General features: G+C 38.6%; 1 protein-coding gene across 5 annotated transcripts in view; it reads left to right on the plus strand.

Moving 5' to 3' along the window:
* Window positions 1-20,888, plus strand: part of LOC123550875 (uncharacterized) — a 54,583-nt gene that overhangs the window by 25,110 nt on the left and 8,585 nt on the right. For all 5 annotated transcript variants that reach the window (XR_008370463.1, XR_008370462.1, XM_045339337.2 and 2 more), the window contains exons 4-6: window positions 5,673-5,754; window positions 16,399-16,533; window positions 20,657-20,784. Coding sequence is in view for 3 of the 5 variants with exons in the window: in XM_045339337.2 (XP_045195272.2) it covers window positions 5,673-5,754; window positions 16,399-16,533; window positions 20,657-20,784 (345 nt within the window). In the remaining 2 variants the exon portion in view is untranslated. The remainder of the gene's footprint in view (window positions 1-5,672; window positions 5,755-16,398; window positions 16,534-20,656; window positions 20,785-20,888) is intronic.

The raw sequence follows: 20,888 nt of genomic DNA on the forward strand, positions 1-20,888 counted from the left end.
TTGGTCTGAATGTTCATCTTGATGATATCTAGGTCAAGTTCGAAAGTGGGTCATGTGTCATCAAAAACTAGGTCAGTAGGTCAAATAATAGAAAAACCTTGTGACCTCTCTAAAGGCCATATTTTTCATGGGATCTGTATGAAAGTTGGTCTGAATGTTTATCTTGATGATATCTAGGTCAAGTTCGAAACAGGGTCATGTGCGGTCAAAAACTAGGTCAGTAGTTCTAAAAATAGAAAAACCTTGTGACCTCTCTAAAGGCAATACTTGTGAATGGATCTTCATAAAAATTGGTCAGAATGTTCATCTTGATGATATCTAGGTCAAGTTTGAAAGTGGGTCATGTGCTGTCAAAAAAATAGGTCAGTAGTTCAGATAATGAAAAAACGTTGTGACCTCTCTTGAGGCCATATTTTTCATGGGATCTGTATGAAAGTTGGTCTGAATGTTTATCTTGATGATATATAGGTCAAATTTGAAACTGGGTCAACTGCGATCAAAAACTAGGTCAGTAGGTCTTAAAATAGAAAAACCTTGTGACCTCTCTAGAGGCCATACCCTAAAATGGATCTTCATGAAAATTGGTCAGAATGTTCACCTTGATGATATCTAGGTCAAGTTTGAAACTGGGTCACGTGCCTTAGAAAACTAGGTCAGTAGGTCAAATAATATAAAAAACCTTGTGACCTCTAGAAGGCCATACTTTTCATGGGATCTGTATGAAAGTTGGTTTTAATGTTCATCTTGATGATATCTAGGTCAAGCTTGAAAGTGGGTCAGCTGCGGTCAAAAACAAGGTCAGTAGGTTTAAAATTAGAAAAATCTTTTGACCTCTCTAGAGGCCGTATTTTTCAATGGATTTTCATGAAAATTGATCTGAATGTTCACCTTGATGATATCTAGGTCAGTTTCAAAACTGGGTCACGTGCAGTCATAAACTAGGCCAGTAGGCATAAAAATAGAAAAACCTTGTGACCTCTCTAGAAGCCATATTTTACATGAGATCTTCATGAAAATTAGTGAGAATGTTCACCTTGATGATATCTAGGTAAAGTTCAAAACAGGGTCACATACCTTCGAAAACTAGGTCAATAGGTCAAATAATAGAAAAACCTTGTGCCCTCTCTAGAGACCATATTTTTCAATGGATCTTCATGAAAATTGGTCAGAATTTTTATCTTGATAATATCTAGGTCAAGTTCAAAACTGGGTCACATGAGCTCAAAAACTAGGTCACTATGTCAAATAATAGAAAAAACGACGTCATACTCAAAACTGGGTCATGTGGGAAGAGGTGAGCAATTCAGGACCATCATGGTCCTCTTGTTTCAGAATTATGGAATAAAGAAAAACTCTGCATGGAAAATGATGTATCTGAGAAAATGAATGGTCACATCAATAGTTTTTATCCATATTGAAACAAGAAAATTATAGCCATCTTTTCAAATTGCTTCACAAGCTTGCTGGGTGTGTGGTGGAGGGGGGGGGGGGGGTATACTGAGTTAGAAATGATGTTCATAAATTTCTATTTTTCAACTAGAAGTCTCTCCACTTTTCTATAAGGAGAAGTGACTTTTAGCTGTATCCCTGTGGTGCATGTGTAAAACAAACCACTGTCATTAACACAGGCTGGATAAAAGTGGCACTTACCATATACTTCTTTATAATTTTGTTTCAGTTGGAATATTTTTTTCAATTTGTATGGTTTGTACCCAACTTTTTTATCATGTACCCACATTTTCTAAAGTATGTAGGTACAGGTACCCACTTTTCAAAAAGTCAGTGGGAATGCTGGTCTTCAGTACCTAGGGGAGTCGTTGGTATGCTCAGCTAAGTTTTGAACTCTCGGTTGAGTTTCTTTGCCTCATGAACGAAGCTGCTATGTTTGAGCCAGTTCTTTGTGTAGCCATCTAGCTTGGCTTTCATGGGATTGTCTTGAAAAGACCTGAACTTCTCTGCTTGCAGCAGAACCTTTGCAAGTCTTCCGTCTTCCATGAAAGAGATTGGTGTAGACTTTGTGATGATCTGCAATGCTTGGTTCTGAACCTTGTCTAAAGCCTGTTAGTTTTGGCAGTAGTGGACCAGGCAGTTGAGCTATACTCTAAATGGGGTCTCACTGTTCCCTAATATACTGTCTTGAGTATTTGCTCCACATGTTGTTCCAGCAAGTTTGCGCATCATGACAAGCTTCCTGCGGGCCTTCCCTTCTGCTTGACTAATATGGGGCTTCCAGGTTAGCGGTTTGTCAAAGGTCACTCCGAGGTATTTTGCCTCGTCTGCTTTGATCAGCGAAGTATTTCCCATCTTGATTTTACCCGCCCTCTGCTTTGAAGACAGAGAGAATAGTGTGGTGGACGATTTCTCTGTATTGATCGATACACACCAATCTTCAGCCCAAGCTGAAAGCTTGTTGATGGCTCCTTGCATCCTGTATGTGGCTGTAGTGGCATGTTCTTCCTTACACCATAACACCAGATCGTCAGCGTAGAGAGCAGCCTTAACTCCTTTCGATAGTTCAGACACAAGATCATTGATGAAAAGCAAGAAGAGTGAGGGGATAAGACTCGCCTTGTGGGTCACCATGAAGCAACAGGAACTTCCTGTTGTTGGCATGTTCTAAACTTACTTTTGCTCTCCTGTTGTGGAGGTATGACTTAATCAACCTCAGCATGTGACCTCCCACTCCAGTCACCATCAGCTTGACGGAGTCCATCAGTCCAGACTTTGTCAAACGCCCTCTGCAGATCAATCCATGCTGTAAGCAGGACTTTCTGCTCTTGGAAGGCGTCCTCTATCTCTTGCGATAGATAAGTGGTCTGGTCCTCAGTGGAGCGGAATTGTCTGAAGCCAGCTTGTTGCATTGCGAATAGGGTGTTAGTCTCCATGTACCACTTCAGACGTGCATTCACAATCCTCTCCATGGTCTTTCCAACACAGCTGGTAAGGCTGATCGGGCGATAGCTTGCAGCCTTCTTTGGATCCTTCCCTTCTTGTGGATGAGGATCGTGACTGCCTTTTTCCATATCTGTAGAAGCAGTCCTTGTGTCCAGCTGTAGTTGTAAATTTCCAGGAGTTTGCAAATTGCTGCAGTGCCTAGATGGGTCAGCATTTCATTTGTGACTCCATCTGGTCCAGGAAACTTCTTTGTCTTCAACTGCCTAAGAGCTGTCTGTAGCTCATGCAGTTTAAGACTCTGCTTCATGCATTCTGGTGTCACTTGGCTTGTCTGCCTTTCCCTTTTTTCTCTTCAGGCTTCCCTTTGACGTTCCCTGTTGATGGGGATGTTGGAAACATCTTTGTAGTTAGAGGCAAAAGTGTTTGCCGCTTGTTTACCCGTCAACAGTTCACTATTCTCTTCCAAAGTTACTGAGCCTCTTCCTGTTTCTTCATCGTTCAGCTGTCTCGTCAATCTCCACAGCTTTTGGCCATCCTGCTCTAGGTTGAGCGAGGCTGTTTTGTTTCTCCAGCTCTTCCTCTGTGCTTCCCGTTTGTGCCTGAGGAATTTGGCCTTGGCTTGCTGTAGAGAGAGTTTACTTTCTTGTGAGGGATTGTTTTCTGCTTCCTCCCTGGCTTTGATAACTTTGCCTGTAGATTCTCCAACTCATCACTCCAGTTAGGCTTATAGTCCTTTCTTGCTCCCCTTGGATTGGTGCTGTATGCAGCCTTAAGAATACAGCCTTAAGTATACTTGCGTTGAAGTCGAACCTGGTTGATGTCTCTACCTTCCACTCTAATGTCTTTACAGAGCTCATCACTCAGACTTTGGTAAAGGTCCACCTGGCCTTCTTGTAGTTCCATCTGGGGATGTTAGGTGAATTAGAGGCGATACGGTCCATAGTAAGTTGAATTGGGCAATGGTCGCTACCTCCTAGTTGTTCGCTGACTTCACACTTGACAATGTCTATGTATGTCATCAGTACATAAAGCAAGATCTGGGGTTGATGTTGTTCACCAGCTTTTGGAGTAAAAGGTTTGGGGATCATCTGGCTTGTTGATTAGGTTTAGCTTGTTATTATCTTGCCAGGTCTCCACTTCCTCTCCACGTTTATCCAGGTGGTCATATCCCCAGCTTTGTGAGTGACTGTTAAAGTCTCCTACAATGATGAACCTGGTTTCATCAGTTGTAACTTTGTCAAGGGACAAAGAAAATATTAATGAATAAATATTCTTCATGTCTTCTTAGAAATAAAAAATGATGTCAAGTTTTATTTTGCTCTGAAAATGGCCATTTGATACTTTTCTACACTCAGCATTGAGCTCACCTGAGTACAAAATGCTCAAAGGTGAGCTTTTGTGATCGCTCTGTGTCCGTTGTCCGTCAGTCGTCCGTCATCAACAATTTGACTGTTAACACTCTAGAGGTCACAATTTTGGTCCAATCTTTATGAAACTTGATCAAAATATTACCCTCAATAAAATCTTGGATGAGTTTGATACTGGGTCATCTGGGGTCAAAAACTAGGTCACCAGTTCAAATCAAAAGAAAAGCTTGTTAACAATCTAGAGGTCACAATTTTGGCCCAATCTTAATGAAACTTGGTCAGAATGTTACCCGCAATAAAATCTTGGATGAGTTTGATATTAGTGGTACAGTTGTTAAAACCTGATCCTTACAAGTATAAAAAGTTTGATTTTGACACATTTTTTTTGTATTACCTTGATTGTTGACTGTTTAAATGTTGTATATATATTGTATTTATAATTACATTGAGCTAAAACAGCTTTAGACCTGTTATGTTTTAATTGTTTTAATATCAAAGTATGATACCCATTTTAAAGAAAGGTTCAATAATTTTTCCAAAAAATCAGTTTGCAATTTTTTCTTGTTTATCAATGCACTTGCCCTTTTGATATATTTAACTACAACCTTCTTGCTATCTAATTCAATGCATAACTTACTCCTAAAACATGGTTTAAAATTGACCCGTTAAGCACGCTCAGGTTTCATGTTTTTTTTATTTTCACCCATATTTCAAATATGAACTTTGGGTGAAGTATACCTTTAATATTTTGTGTGTAGGTCCACATATTATAGTATACATGAAATAGAACAAAAATTTACAATCGAAGGTGTATGGAAGACATAAAAGGTGCTAAAAATGCAGCCAATAAATATTATTATTTTTATTATACCAGATTTATATAGCGCCCTTTTCATGATCAATTTCACGTTCAAAGGCGCTTTACAATTTTATTAGTTCAAATGCAGCTACACAGAGTGCATAATTCATCCTCTACTAGTACAGACACAGAGCGATCTGATCAGAGGGACAGAGTGAGACAAAGCCCTCTTGACAGAGAGATCAGAAATCAGATACAGGCTTGTCCGGCTAACTTAGCCTAGCTCGTTGCGAATAGACAGCCTGGTTCTTTAACGTGCCCAGTGTATAGCACTGATACATGCAAGGATTGCCTGGGTTCCTGACCAGTACACCTCTAGTTGGGTGGGAAACACTGAAAAGCGTTCCTGAAAATTCCCGAGTAGTTGCCAGGATCGAACCCCCGACTTCAGGATTGGAAGGCCAGTGTGCAAACCACTGAGCTATCCGTCCACCATTAAAATATGCTGTTCAGTAATAAAAGTATATAAAAATAGTAAGTCCTGATAATTCACAGTTATTCAGTTTCTTTCCACAGTCACATTGCTTTAATAAATAGATGTAACCTTACAGGGGAAATGTGTGACAAAGAGAACAAACAGGAAGAAGCGTATAGTGAAAGTGAAGACAATGATGAAGAAATGACTGCACCAGAGTATCCTTTGAAATGATGACAGTCATTAGTAAAATATCATTCAGCATTACTATAGGCATGAACACACTACATAGCTGGCCGAAGGCGGAGGGCATTGTCTGTCCGTCCAGAGCCATATCTAGGAAGTAGTTGGAAATTTTTAGATAAAACTTCATATACCTGTTCACCACTATGAGGTTATGCTGCCTGTCAAGTTTCAGTCAGATTGCCCAAGTAACACCAGAGTTACGGCCCTTAGAAGTTTCTATTTTGAACCATATAGGGTACTATAAATGTGGCAATTTCTGCTTCTAACTTAACACTTAATTGACATGGAACTATGAAATTTAAATTGAATTAAGATTACCATAATGTGGTTGTGCACACTTAATTTGGTCAGGATCTCTCTACTAACTAAAGAGTTATTGCCCTTTAATTGTTAAAACATTCACATGTTTGTACATAACTGATTGGTAGGATTTTATTAAACTTCTTTCATTCTTTTCCATGAACATTTATTGTAAACTTGTGAAGTTGTATGCCCACATTCCTTATTTTAATTTTTAGCTCACCTTTGTGCTCAAAGGTGAGCTTTTGTGATCACCCTGTGTCCATCGTCCGTCCGTCCGTCGTCAACAGTTTGACTGTTAACACTCTAGAGGTCACAATTTTGGCCCAATCTTAATGAAACTTGGTCAGAATGTTACCCTCAATAAAATTTTGGACGAGTGCGACATTGGATCATCTGGGGTCAAAAACTAGGTCATCAGGTCAAATCAAAGGAAAAGCTTGTTGACACTGTAGAGGTCACAATTTTGGCCCAATCTTAATGAAACTTGGTCAGAATGTTACCCGCAATAAAATGGATGAGTTCGATAATGGGTCATCTGGGGTCAAAAACTAGGTTATCAGGTCAAATCAAAGGAAAAGCTTGTTAACACTCTAGACGTTACAATTTTGGCCCAGTCTTAATGAATCTTGGTCAGAATATTACTCTCAATAAAATCTTGGACAAGTTCGATATTGGGTCATCTGGGGTCAAAAACTAGGTCACCAGATCAAATCAAAGGAAAAGCTTGTTAACACTGTAGAGGTCACAATTTTGGCCCAATCTTAATGAAACTTGGTCAGAATGTTACCCTCAATAAAATCTTGGACAAGTTTGATACTGGGTCATCTGGGGTCAAGAACTAGGTCATCAGGTCAAATCAAAGGAAAAGCTCGTTAACACTCTAGAGGTCACAATTTTGGCCCAATCTTAATGAAACTTGGTCAGGATGTTACTCTCAATAAAATCTTGGACAAGTTCGATATTGGGTCATCTGGGGTCAAAAACTAGGTCACCAGGTCATATCAAAGGAAAAGCTTGTTAACACTCTATAGATCACAATTTTGGCCCAATCTTAATGAAACTTGGTCAGAATATTACTCTCAATAAAATCTTGGACGAATTTGATATTGTGTCATCTGGGGTCAAAAACTAGGTCACCAGGTCAAATCAAAGGAAAAGCTTGTTAACACTCTAAAAGTCACAATTTTGGCCCAATCTTAATGAAACTTGGTCAGAATGTTATCCTCAGTAAAATCTTTGACGAGTTCAATATTGGGTTACCTGGGTTCAAAAACTAGGTCACCAGGTCAAATCAAAGGAAAAGCTTTTTTAACACTGTAGAGGCCACATTTATGACTTTATCTTCATGAATCATGGTCAGAATGTTAATCTTGATAGTCTCAAGGTCCAGTTTGAATCTGGGTCAAGTAGGTTGAAAAACTAGGTCACCAGATCAAATCAAAGGAAAAGCTTGTTAACACTGTAGTGGCTACATTTGTGACCATATCTTAATGAAACTTGGTCAGAATGTTGACCTTGATGATCTATAGGTCAAGTTCAAATCTGGGTCAGGTGGGGTCAAAAACCAGGTCACTAGATCAAATCAAAGAAAAAGCTTGTTAACACTCTCATTTATGACTGTATCTTCATGAAACATGGTCAGAATGTTAATCTTGATAATCTTTAGGTCAAGTTGGAATCTTGGTCATATGGGGTCAAAAACTAGGTCACCGGGTCAGATCAAAGGAAAAGCTAGTTAACAATTTAGAGATCACATTTATGACCATATCTTTATGAAACTTGGTCAGAATGTTAATCTTGATGATCTTTAGGTCAATAGGTCAGGTGAGCGATACAGGGCCTTCATGGCCCTCTTGTTTCAAATGTTCCATGAATATTTATCAACATGCAAAGTTGTACCTTTCCACAACCTGGCTCCTCCACCCAGTCATCCTCAACACCCTGATCATGCAGCATCCCTCACCCTACCCCACCCCAAACAATTTTTTTCTTCAATTTTTATTAGCATCACCTGAGCACAGAGTGCTCAAAGGTGAGCTTTTGTGATCGCTCTGTGTCCGTCAGTCGTCCGTCGTCAACAGTTTGACTGTTGACACTCTAGACGTCAAAATTTTGGCCCAATCTTAATGAAACTTGGTCAGAATGTTATTCTCAATAAAATCTTGGACGAGTTTGATATTGGGTTATGTAGGATCAAAAACTAGGTCACCAGGTCAAATCAAAGGAAAAGCTTGTTAACGAGCTCAAGGTCACAAATTTGGCCCAATCTTATTGAAACTTGGTCAGAATGTTACCCTTAATAAAATCTTGGACGAGTTAGTGGATTATCTGGGGTCAAAAACGAGGTCACCAGGTCGAATCAAAAGAAAAGCTTGTTAACACTGTAGAGGCCACATTTATGACTGTATCTTCATGAATCTTGGTCAGAATGTTTATCTTGATGGTCTCAAGGTCTAGTTTGAACCTGGGTCATGTTGGGTCAAAAACTAGGTCACCAGGTCAAATCAAAGGAAAAGCTAGTTAAAACTGTAGAGGCCACATTTATGACCATATCTTAATGAAACTTGGTCAGAATGTTAATCTTGATCTGTAAGTCCAGTTTTAATCTTGGTCAGGTGAGGTAAAGAAGTAGGTTACTAGGTCAAATTAAAGGAAAAACTTGTTAACACTCTACAGGCCACATTTATAACTTTATCTTCATGAAACTTAGTCAGAATCTTGATGATCTTTAGGTAAAGTTTGAATCTGGGTCATGTGGGGTCAAAAGCTAGGTCACCAGGTCAAATCAGAGGAAAAGCTAGTTAACACTTTTGAGACCACATTTATGACCATATCTTAATGAAACTTGGTCAAAATGTTAATCTTGACGATCTTTAGGTCGATAGGTCAGGTGAGCGATACAGAGCCTTCATGGCCCTCTTGTTTTCCATAAATGTTTAGTATCAACATGTGAAGTTTTGTACCCTCAACCAGTCAAGAATTATTGCCCCTTTTGGACTTAGAAAATCAGATTTCTTGGTTAAGTTTTATGTTTAGGTCAGCTTTCCTCATAAACTATCAAAGCTATTTCTTTAAAACTTGCAACACTTGTTCACCATCATAAGCTGACCATGTACATCAAGAAACATAACTCTGTCTTGCTTTTTGCAAGAATTATGGCCCCTTTTGGACTTAGAAAATATCAGATTTATTGGTTAAGTTTTATGTTTAGGTCAGCTTTTCTCCTAATCTATTCAAGCTATTGCTTTGAAACTTACAACAGTTGTTCACCATCATAAACTGAGTCTGTACATCAAGAAACATAACTCCATCCTGCTTTTTGCAAGAATTATGGCCCTTTTTAAACTTAGAAAATCATGGGTAGGACAATTTTTCTATTATACAAAAAAAATCAGATGAGTGTCAGCACCCGCATGCTGGTGCTCTTGTTTACACTTTCTCTTTTTATACGCCCTTTTGAAAAACGGGACGTATTATGGGAATGCCCCAGGTTTGACGTCCACAGATTTTGTCAGGAGTATATCTTCTTCATGCATGGAGGGATTTTAATGAAACTTGGCACAGTTGTTCATCGTGATGAGGTGGAGTGTCATGCGCAAGAACCAGGTCCTTAGGTCTAAGGTCAAGGTCACATTTAGAGGTCAAATTCAAGAATGACTTCGTCCGGAGCATATCTTCTTCATGCATGGAGGGATTTTGATAAAACTTGGCACAATTGTTCACCATCATGAGACGTAGTGTCATGCGCAAGAACCAGGTCCCTAGGTCTAAGGTCAAGGTCACACTTAGAGAATAAAGGTCAAATTCAAGAATGACTGTCCGGAGCATTCTTTCTTCATGCATGGAGGGATTGTGATTGCGCAAGAACCAGGTCCCTAGGTCTAAGGTCAAGGTCACATTTAGAGGTCGAAGGCTGCAAGAATGAAAACTTTGTCCGGTGCATTCCTTCTTCATGCATAGAGAGATTTTGATATAACTTGGCACAAATGTTCACCACCACAAGATTGAGTGTAATGCGCAAGAACCAGGTCCCTAGATCTAAGGTCAAGGTCACACTTAGAGGCCAAAGGTCAGATACAAGAATGACTTTGTCCGAAGCATTTCTTCTTCATGCATGGAGTGATTTTGATGTAACTTTGCACAATTGTACACCATCATGAGACGAAGGGTCATGCGCAGGTCCCTTCTTTAGAATTACTTCCCTTTGTTGTTACTATAAATAGCTTAGATTGTAACTTTTTAGCTCACCTGAGCCATTGGCTCATGGTGAGCGACTGTGACCGCTCAATGTGCGTCCGTCAACATGTTCTAAAAAAATCTTCTTGAAAACCACTGGGCAGAATTACACAAAACTTCACAGGAATGATCCTTAGGTGGTCCCCCTTTCAAAAATTGTTCAGAGAATTTAATTCCATGCAGGGCTTTTTCAACCTGTCTCACGGGGGCCGATATTCGGCCCCATTCCCAATGCTAAATATGCTCCATTTTTCCCAATTTTCATTTCAATTTTCACCTTATGACATGCCTAGCTCAAAAAGTATTTGATATAGATTCATGAAACCTTGCATGAGTCTTAATCATGATATGAACTTGCGCACCTTCTATTTTTCTGCCCCCAAAGGGAGGCATATAGTTTTTGAACCGTCTGTTGGTCTGTCAGTCTGTCCGCAATTTTCGTGTCCGGTCCATATCTTTGTCATCGATGGATGGGTTTTCAAATAACTTGGCATGAATGTGTACCACAGTAAGACGACGTGTCGCGCACAAGACCCAGGCCCGTAGCTCAAAGGTCAAGGTCACACTTAGACATTAAAGGATAGTGCATTGATGGGCGTGTCCGGTCCATATCTTTGTCATCGTTGGATGTATTTTCAAATAACTTGGCATGAATGTGTACCACAGTAAGACGACGTGTCGCGCACAAGACCCAGGTCCGTAGCTCAAAGGTCAAGGTCACACTTAGACGTTAAAGGATAGTGCATTGATGGGCGTGTCCGGTCCATATCTTTGTCATCGATGGATGGATTTTCAAATAACTTGGCATGAATGTGTACCACAATAAGACGACGTGTCGCGTGCAAGACCCAGGTCCGTAGCTCAAAGGTCAAGGTCACACTTAGACATTAAAGGTCATTTTTCATGATAGTGCATTGATGGGCGTGTCCAGTCCATATCATTTACATTCATGCATGGATTTTAAAATAACTACGCATGAATGTGTGACACAGTAAGATGACGTGTCGCGCGCAAGACCCAGCTCCGTAGGTCAAAGGTCCTAAACTCTAACATCGGCCATAACTATTCATTCAAAGTGCCATCGGGGGCATGTGTAATCCTATGGAGACAGCTCTTGTTCATCTGGGTCCGCCCCTATGTCTAGAGTTATGGCCGCTGAAATAGTCAAAAATGCACATTTTCACCTTGTGACACGCCTAGCTCAAAATGTATTTGATATAGATTGATGAAACCTTGCATGAGTCTTTATCATGGTATGAACTCGTGCACCTTCTATTTTTCGTCTGGATCCACCCCCTATTTTTAGAGTTATGGCCCCTGAAATAGTCAAAAATGCACATTTTCACCTTGTGACACGCCTAGCTCAAAAAGTATTTGATATAAATTCATGAAACCTTGCATGAGTCTTAATCATGATATGAACTTGCGCACCTCCTATTTTTAATCTGGGTCCGCCCTCTATTTCTAGAGTTATGGCCCCTGGAATAGTAAAAAAATGTACATTTTGACCTAATTTTGTGTCTCACTCAAAACATATTTAATGTAAATTCATGAAACCTTGCTTGAGTCTTAATCATAATGTGACCTTGCACACTTGGCATTCTTCTTGAGAATTCTAGCGTTTATTACAGAGTTATGGCCCTTGAGATAGCCAAAATAGTGGATTTTTTGTTTGTGATGCTCATAGCCCAAAAAGTATATGGTATAGAATAATGAATCCATTTCATAATTTATTTTGAGGCTATACCCCATTAAGACATTTGAATGATTTCCCCTTATTTGTGACAAATGTACCAGTGGGGGGCACACCCTGTGTCCTACAGACACATTCTAGTTTTGTTTTTAGCTCACCTGTCACAAAGTGACAAGGTGAGCTTTTGTGATCGCGCAGAGCCCGTCGTCCATCCGTCAGTCCGTCCGTCCGTAAACTTTTGCTTGTGACCACTATAGAGGTCACATTTTTCATGGGGTCTTTATGAAAATTGGTCAGAATGTTCACCTTGATGATATCTAGGTCAAGTTCGAAACTGGATCACGTGCGGTCAAAAACTAGGTCAGTAGGTCTAAAAATAGAAAAACCTTGTGACCTCTCTAGAGGCCATATTTTTCATAAGATCTTCATGAAAATTGGTCAGAATGTTCAACTTGATGATATCTAGGTCAAGTTCGAAACTGGGTCACGTGCCTTCAAAAACTAGGTCAGTAGGTCAAATAATAAATAAACCTTGTGACCTCTCTAGAGGCCATATTTTTCATGATATCTGTATGAAAGTTGGTCTGGATGTTCACCTTGATGATATCTAGGTCAAGTTTGAAACTGGGTCACGTGCGGTCGAAAACTAGGTCAGTAGGTCTAAAAATAGAAAAACCTTGTGACCTCTCTAGAGGCCATACTTTTGAATGGATCAATTGGTCAGAATGTTCACCTTGATGATATCTAGGTCAGGTTCAAAACTGGGACATGTGCGGTCAATAACTAGGTCAGTAGGTCAAATAATAAAAAAACCTTGTGACCTCTCTAGAGGCTGTATTTTTCATGGGATCTGTATGAAAGTTGGTCTGAATGTTCATCTTGATGATATCTAGGTCAGGTTCGAAACTGGGTCAACTGTGGTCAAAATCTAGGTCAGTAGGTCTAAAAATAGAAAAACATTGTGACCTCTCTAGAGGCCATACTTTCAAATGGATCTTCATGAAAATTGTTCAGAATGTTCACCTTTATGATATCTAGGTCAAGTTTGAAACAGGATCACGTGCGGTCAATAACTAGGTCAGTAGGTCAAATAATAAAAAAACCTTGTGACCTCTCTAGAGGCCATTTTTTTCATGGAATCTGTATGAAAGTTGGTCTGAATGTTTATCTTGATGATATCTAGGTCAGGTTTGGAACTGGGTCATGTGCGGTTAAAAACTAGGTCAGTAGGTCTAAAAATAGAAAATCCTTGTGACCTCTCTAGAGGCCATACTTTCAAATGGATCTTCATGAAAATTGGTCAGAATGTTCACCTTGATGATATCTAGGTCAAGTTTGAAACTGGGTCACGTGCGGTCAAAAACTAGGTCAGTAGGTCAAATAATAAAAAAACCTTGTGACCTCTCTAGAGGCCATATTTTTCAATGGATCTTCATGAAAATTGGTCAGAATTTTTATCTTGATGATATCTAGGTCAGGTTCAAAACTGGGTCACATGAGCTCAAAAACTAGGTCACTATGTCAAATAATAGAAAAAACAATGTCATACTGAGTTCAAAACTCGGTCATGTGGGAACAGGTGAGCGATTCAGGACCATCACGGTCCTCTTGTTTTCAAAACTGGGTAAGTTCAAGAGATGAGTAACATTCAAAAGATGCAGTAAATAATCCACATGATAATATCACCCAGGCCTGGATCTTGGCGGTAGCCCAAGGCTACCAGTTTTTCAGACGGACTGCCGAATTTCCCAAGCTGGGTAGTCCGTCGGGCTACTAAGTTTTCAAACTTGTTAATAATAAAAGCGTGAAATTACACCGATTTATCTGATGTTTCCTTTCAAATGACAACGATATTTTCGGTCAGCATAACACGAAAATTACCTGGATTGACTGGAATTTACCCGCGAATTGTAAGGATATCAAAACGTCATGCTAGTAATTTTCCATTCCACGAGCATGTGCGACCTATCGTATCGCCGTTACTTAAATGTTTATCGACACGTACACATAAAACGCTTATAGTGCGTTCATTTTTTAATATGATCGCTTCAAACTTTCAGCCCCACTTTAGAAGTAATACAGTTTGAATTCTATAACGATCTTAATAAGATGTCAACAGAAATGTAGGCAAAATTTTATAAAAACGATCGAAGTTTCATACAATTATAAATTTGTAAAATTTCGAACAGCGCGATCTTAATTATTTATTTATTTCTAAAAGTAAATAAATAATACATACTATGGTCATAAAATTCAGACTTTTGACAAGAAAGTACAAAAAAAACAGAATTAAAACATCTTAAATAATGAAAAAGCGGCAGCAATTTAAATACATCGAGTAAAACGATTTTTGGCAAACAGATTTCTGCAAATACGGATGAATAGGTTACGGGACCTCATGAACGTAAATAAAAACAATGATTGTTTTAACATAAAGCAGTATGATGTCGTTGTGGTTTTTAGCTCACCTGTCACATAGTGACAAGGTGAGCTTTTGTGATCACCCTTCGTCAGTCGTGTGTGCGTCTGTGCGTCCGTCAGCAATTTCTTGTCTGCACGATAGTGGTTTCATTTATGATTTTATTTAAACCAAACTTACACACAACTTACATCACCATAAGATCTCGATTCCTTTCTTGAACTGGCCAGATCCCATTATGGGTTCCAGAGTTATGGCCCCAGAAAGGGCCAAAATCAGCTATTTTGACCTTGTCTGCACAATAGCAGCTTTATTTATGATTTGATTTTTACCAAACTGGCACACAACTTGTATCACCATCTTGGTTCCTTTCTTGAACTGGCCAGATTCCATTATTGGTTCCAGAGTTATGGTCCCTGAAAGGACCAGAATTAGCTATTTTGCCCTTGATATCTAGATCAAGTTCGAAAGTGGGTCATGTGCCGTCAAAAACTAGGTCAGTAGGTCAAATAATAGAAAAACCTTGTGACCTCTATAAAGGCCATATTTTTCATGGGATCTGTATGAAAGTTGCTCTGAATGTTCATCTTGATGATATCTAGGTCAAGTTCGAAACAGGGTCATGTGCGGTCAAAAACTAGGTCAGTAGGTCTAAAAATAGAAAAACCTTGTGACCTCTCTAGAGGCCATACTTGTGAATGGATCTCCATAAAAATTGGTCAGAATGTTCATCTTGATGATATGTAGGTAAAGTTTGAAAGTGGGTCACCTGCCTTCAAAAAGTAGGTCAGTAGGTCAAATAATAGAAAAACGTTGTGACCTCTCTAGAGGCCATAGCCTTGAATGGATCTTCATGAAAGTTGGTCAGAATGTTCACCTTGATGATATCTAGGTCAAGTTTGAAACTGGGTCACGTGCCGTAAAAAACTAGGTCAGTAGGTCAAATAATAAAAAAAACCTTGTGACCTCTCTAGAGGCCATAGTTTTCATGGGATCTGTATGAAAGTTGGTCTGAATGTTCATCTTGATGATATCTTGGTCAAGTTTGAAACTGGGTCAACTGCGGTCAAAAACTAGGTCAGTAGGTCTAAAATTAGAAAAATCTTTTGACCTCTCTAGAGGCCATATTTTTCAATGGATCTTCATGAAAATTGATCTGAATGTTCACCTTGATGATATCTAGGTCAGTTTCGAAACTGGGTCACGTGCGGTCAAAAACTAGGCCAGTAGGTATAAAAATAGAAAAACCTTGTGACCTCTCTAGAGGCCATATTTTTCATGAGATCTTCATGAAATTAGTGAGAATGTTCACCTTGATGATATCTAGGTTAATTTCAAAACAGGGTCACGTACCTTCGAAAACTAGGTCAGTAGGTCAAATAATAGAAAAACCTTGTGACCTCTCTAGAGACCATATTTTTCAATGGATCTTCATGAAAATTGGCCAGAATTTTTATCTTGATAATATCTAGGTCAAGATCAAAACTGGGTCACATGCGCTCAAAAACTAGGTCACTATGTCAAATAATAGAAAAAACGACGTCATACTCAAAACTGGGTCATGTGGGAAGAGGTGAGTGATTCAGGACCATCATGGTCCTCTTGTTTAACATTTTAACGGATGTGCAGGCAGATCTTGGTCTGCACTGGTTGCAAAGGCAGAATCACTTGTTGCCAGCAGGCATAGGGTTGAAAATGAACTTTTAAAAGGCATTTCTAAAGCAGTATAATTATATGTCTAGAATTGCACCTTATTTGTAAGACTGTACATTTCAGTAAGTTGAGCAGTGCTAAAAATCCTGATTTATCTGTAAAATACGAAACTCTTGACCCCTGTGTATCAGTTTTCATTTAAAAAATAGATTTTAGCTGTATTTTGTAAATTTTAAATTTTGATATTTTGGTTTACATGTTTAAATGGAAAAGTGGTAAGACTGAAAGACAATGCTCTTTAACTGTTGCAAGAACTCCTCCAGGCAATGTAAAACCACCTATTGATCCCAACCGTACACCACGACTAGAGGATGCTGGGATATCACAGGACACATTGCAATATCTCAATAGCTTGCAGAAAAATAAACATCATACAAGTACAGCAATGTAAGAAAATAGGTTATATATATAGTAATAGTAGCTTGATTTGGGATGCTGTATTCGGCTTGAGTGGATTTTTGCCGGATCAGATCTCATGAGGCGATGAGTATGATCCGACCTTGCAAAATCCAAGAGAGCCGAATACAAAATCCCAGATCTAGCTACTGTTATAATGACCCTTTTATTATATACATCCACCTTTTTGTTTGGTGTTTTGTTATTGAATGTATATTGATGTTAAAATGGAACTTAGTGAAGTTTTTATATGTGCTACTTATAGAACTGTGTCAGGTCATGCATATTAATGGAAGTAGTCCGGTAACATACAATACAAAAGGTGCAATACGAAATTTTTAGCTTGACTATTCAAAGAATAGTAGACTTGCCCGTGCGTCTATGTCCCAATTTGGTTAAGTTTTTGTATGTAAGCTGGTAGCTCAGTAACCACTTGTGGGAATGGATTGAAATAAACACACTTTTATTAACTGTGATAAACTGACTTACATTGCACAGGTTCCATAACTCTATTTTGCTTTTTTACAAAATAATGCCCCTTTTTCGACTTTTCGAAATTTTTGGTTAAGGTTTTGTATGTAAGCTGGTATCTCAGTACTCACTAATGGGAATGGATTAAAACTTCACACACTTGTCCACTGCCGTGAGCTGAGAAACACTATGCAGGTACCATAACCCTGTTTCCCATTTTTAGCTCCACTATTTGGAGAATAGGGGGGCTATACTATTCGCCCCGGCGTCGGCGTGACCCTTCTTGGTTAAAGTTTTTCGGCAACCGTTGTTTTTATACCCCAAAGGGACGTATTATGTTATGATGCTGGTGTCCGTCCGTCTGTCCATTAGCAATTTTGTGTCTGCTCTGTAACTCTTGAACCCCTTTAAGCATTTCAAGGAAACTTGACACAAATGTTCACCAGACCGAGACGACGTGCAGAGCTAAAACCGAGACCATTTTTCTGTGGTACAACATGGATGGTACCTCCAATTTTTAGGTGTATTTTTACATACCTGTACCTGATAAGGATTTTTTTTTGTGGACTTAGATTTTTTTTTTTTGAAGTTTTCCTTTTGTTGTTCCAGTCCTTCGGGCTACAACAGTCAAGTTCTTTAAATTTTGCTCCCATCCTGTGATGTAACCCTTCGGGCATATATTGCCCCACTTGGCAGAGCTCTTGTTCTGTCATATCTTTGTTACTATTGCTTATATCTTACTGTAACTTCACATAAACATTGTCCAGTATACAAACAAAGTATGTGTAGGGGCTGAGCCCCTTATTGTATACCCAAGGTCAAGGTCAAGAAGGTGTTATACTTAGATTATTTTAAGGTTACAGTTTTTCGGCAACCTTTGTTTTTCTGTCATATCTTTGTTACTATTGCTTATATCTTACTGTAACTTTACATAGATATTGTCCAGCATACAAACAAATTATGCATAGGGACTGGGCCCATTATATCCAAGGTCAAGATCACCAAGGTCTTATACTTGGGTTATTTTTAAGATAACTCTAATTGTGTTTTTGACAGAATTATGCCCCTTTTGTACTTAAACTCTTTTGCAATTTTCGCTTTCTGGATACTACTTTAATGCAATATAAGATAAAGACTTGAAACTTAAAATGTATCTTTATCATCATCATCTGCATGTGTGGTAACAATACCTATAACTCTGATTTGTATTTTTGACCGAATTATGTCCCTTTTATACTTATTTTTTTTTAAAACTTTGTTTTCTGGACATTTTGGTACTATATAAGATAATGACTTGAAACTCAAAATATATCTTTATCATCATCATCTGCATGTGTTGTAACAAATTAACAATCCTAATAACTCAAATTTGTGTATTTGATGGAATAATGCCCCTTGGTGTATCTTCCTTTTAAAGTAGAGATCTCTTATTCAGACAAATATTCATTTTACTGTCAAATCCCCGAATAGTGGAGCACGCTGTCTTATGGACAGCTCTTGTTACAAAATTATGCCACTTTTTCAACTTTCATTTTCATTAGTTGACGAGACTGTTGAATAGTTGAGCATTGCTGTCCTCCAACAGCTCTTGTTTGTCTGCCTGTTCATATTTACTTGTAAAATACAAGCCGATTTTTAGCTCACCTGTCACAAAGTGACAAGGTGAGCTTTTGTGATCGCACAGCGTCCGTCCATCAGTCCGTCCGTCCGTCTGTCAGTGCGTGCGTGCGTAAACTTTTGCTTGTGACCACTCTAGACGTCACATTTTTCATGGGATCTTTATGAAAATTGGTCAGAATGTTCCCATTGATGATATCTAGGTCAAGTTTGAAACTGGGTCACATGCGGTCAAAAACTAGGTCAGTAGGTCTAAAAATAGAAAAACCTTGTGACCTCTCTAGAGGCCATATATTTCATAACAACTTCATGAAAATTGGTCAGAATGTTCATCTTGATGATATCTAAGTCAAGTTCGAAAGTGGGTCACGTGGCCTCAAAAACTAGGTCAGTAGGTCAAAAAGTTGGTCTGAATGTTGATCTTGATGATATCTAGATCAAGTTCGAAAGTGGGTCACGTGCGGTCAAAAACTAGGTCAGTAGGTCTAAAAATAGAAAAATCTTGTGACCTCTCTAGAGGCCATACTTATGAATGGATCTCCATAAAAATTGGTCAGAATGTTCACCTTGATGATATCTAGGTCAGGTTTGAAACTGGGTCACGTGCGGTCAAAAACTAGGTCAGTAGGTCTAAAAATAGAAAAACCTTATGACCTCTCTAGAGGCCATATATTTCATGAGATCTTCATGAAAATTGGTCAGAATGTTCATCTTGATAATATCTAGGTCAAGTTCGAAAGTGGGTCATGTGCCGTCAATAACTAGGTCAGTAGGTCAAATAATAGAAAAACCTTGTGACCTCTTTAGAGGCCATATTTTTTAAGGGATCTGTATGAAAGTTGGTCTGAATGTTCATCTTGATGATATCTAGGTCAAATTTGAAAGTGGGTCACGTGCCATCAAAAACTAGGTCAGTAGGTCAAATAATAGAAAAACCTTGTGACCTCTCTAGAGGCCATATTTTTCATGGGATCTGTATGAAAGTTGGTCTGAATGTTCATCTTGATGATATCTAGGTAAAGTTCGAAACAGGGTCATGTGCGGTCAAAAACTAGGTCAGTAGGTCTAAAAATAGAAAAACCTTGTGACCTCTCTAGAGGCCATACTTGTGAATGGATCTCCATAAAAATTAGTCAGAATGTTCATCTTGATGATATCTAGGTCAAGTTCGAAAGTGGGTCACATGCCATCAAAAAGTAGGTCAGTAGGTTAAATAATGAAAAAACCTTGTGACCTCTCTAGAGGCCATATTTTTCATGGGATCTGTATGAAAGTTGGTCTGAATGTTTATCTTGATGATATATAGGTCAAGTTTGAAACTGGGTCAACTGTAATCAAAAACTAGGTCAGTAGGTCTTAAAATAGAAAAACCTTGTGACCTCTCTAGAGGCCATATTTTTCAATGGATCTTCATGAAAATTGGTCAGAATTTTATCTTGATAATATCTAGGTCAGGTTCAAAACTGGGTCACATGAGCTCAAAAACTAGGTCACTATGTCAAATAATAGAAAAAACGATGTCATACTCAAAACTGGGTCATGTGGGAAGAGGTGAGCGATTCAGGACCATCATGGTCCTCTTGTTTATAAAATTTATAAATGTATATGATAAAACATTTTATTACGCAATTACATGTTACTTTTTGGATCTGATGAATGATATTGTTAACTTTAATTTTTGAGATTTTTAATAAAGTTTTATTACAATGAAGTTAACTTGATTTGGTTTGAAATTTGAACTTTTCGAGGACCACCTAAGGGGCTCATCAGTTTTTAATTTGAATGTTAAAAAAAATCTTTTCCAGAATTGAAAAACTTAACGGTAAGCTATCTTTAAAGCACCAGATAAGCTTTGTTTCTTCATAAATACAAAATTAAATTGGTAAAGAAAGATGATTGAAATAACAGTCAAAAACATCAAAAGGCATGTGTAAAACAAAAATATAGAGTCTTTTCTTATTTGTATGTACTGCCAGAGTTCTCACATCAGCTATGGTGCTATACTGTTTGTCATTTATTTGTTTAGGCCTGCTGTCCAGAAGCCAGTTTGGTCCGATGTACCATCCGATTTCCTGCATAATGGTATCATATGCACACCAAGTCTTGCAAAAAGTTTGAATGCTGACATCTCGTACAGCACTGACCTTCATTCAGGTAAGAAAGGCAGATATTTATCTTACTTTATTTGAGCCGTGCCATGGGAAAACCAACATAGTGTCTTTGTGACCAGCATGGATCCAGACCAGCCTGCGCATCTG

This window comes from Mercenaria mercenaria, chromosome 4 (genome assembly GCF_021730395.1).
Source record: "Mercenaria mercenaria strain notata chromosome 4, MADL_Memer_1, whole genome shotgun sequence".
In the NCBI taxonomy this organism is placed as follows: domain Eukaryota; kingdom Metazoa; phylum Mollusca; class Bivalvia; order Venerida; family Veneridae; genus Mercenaria; species Mercenaria mercenaria.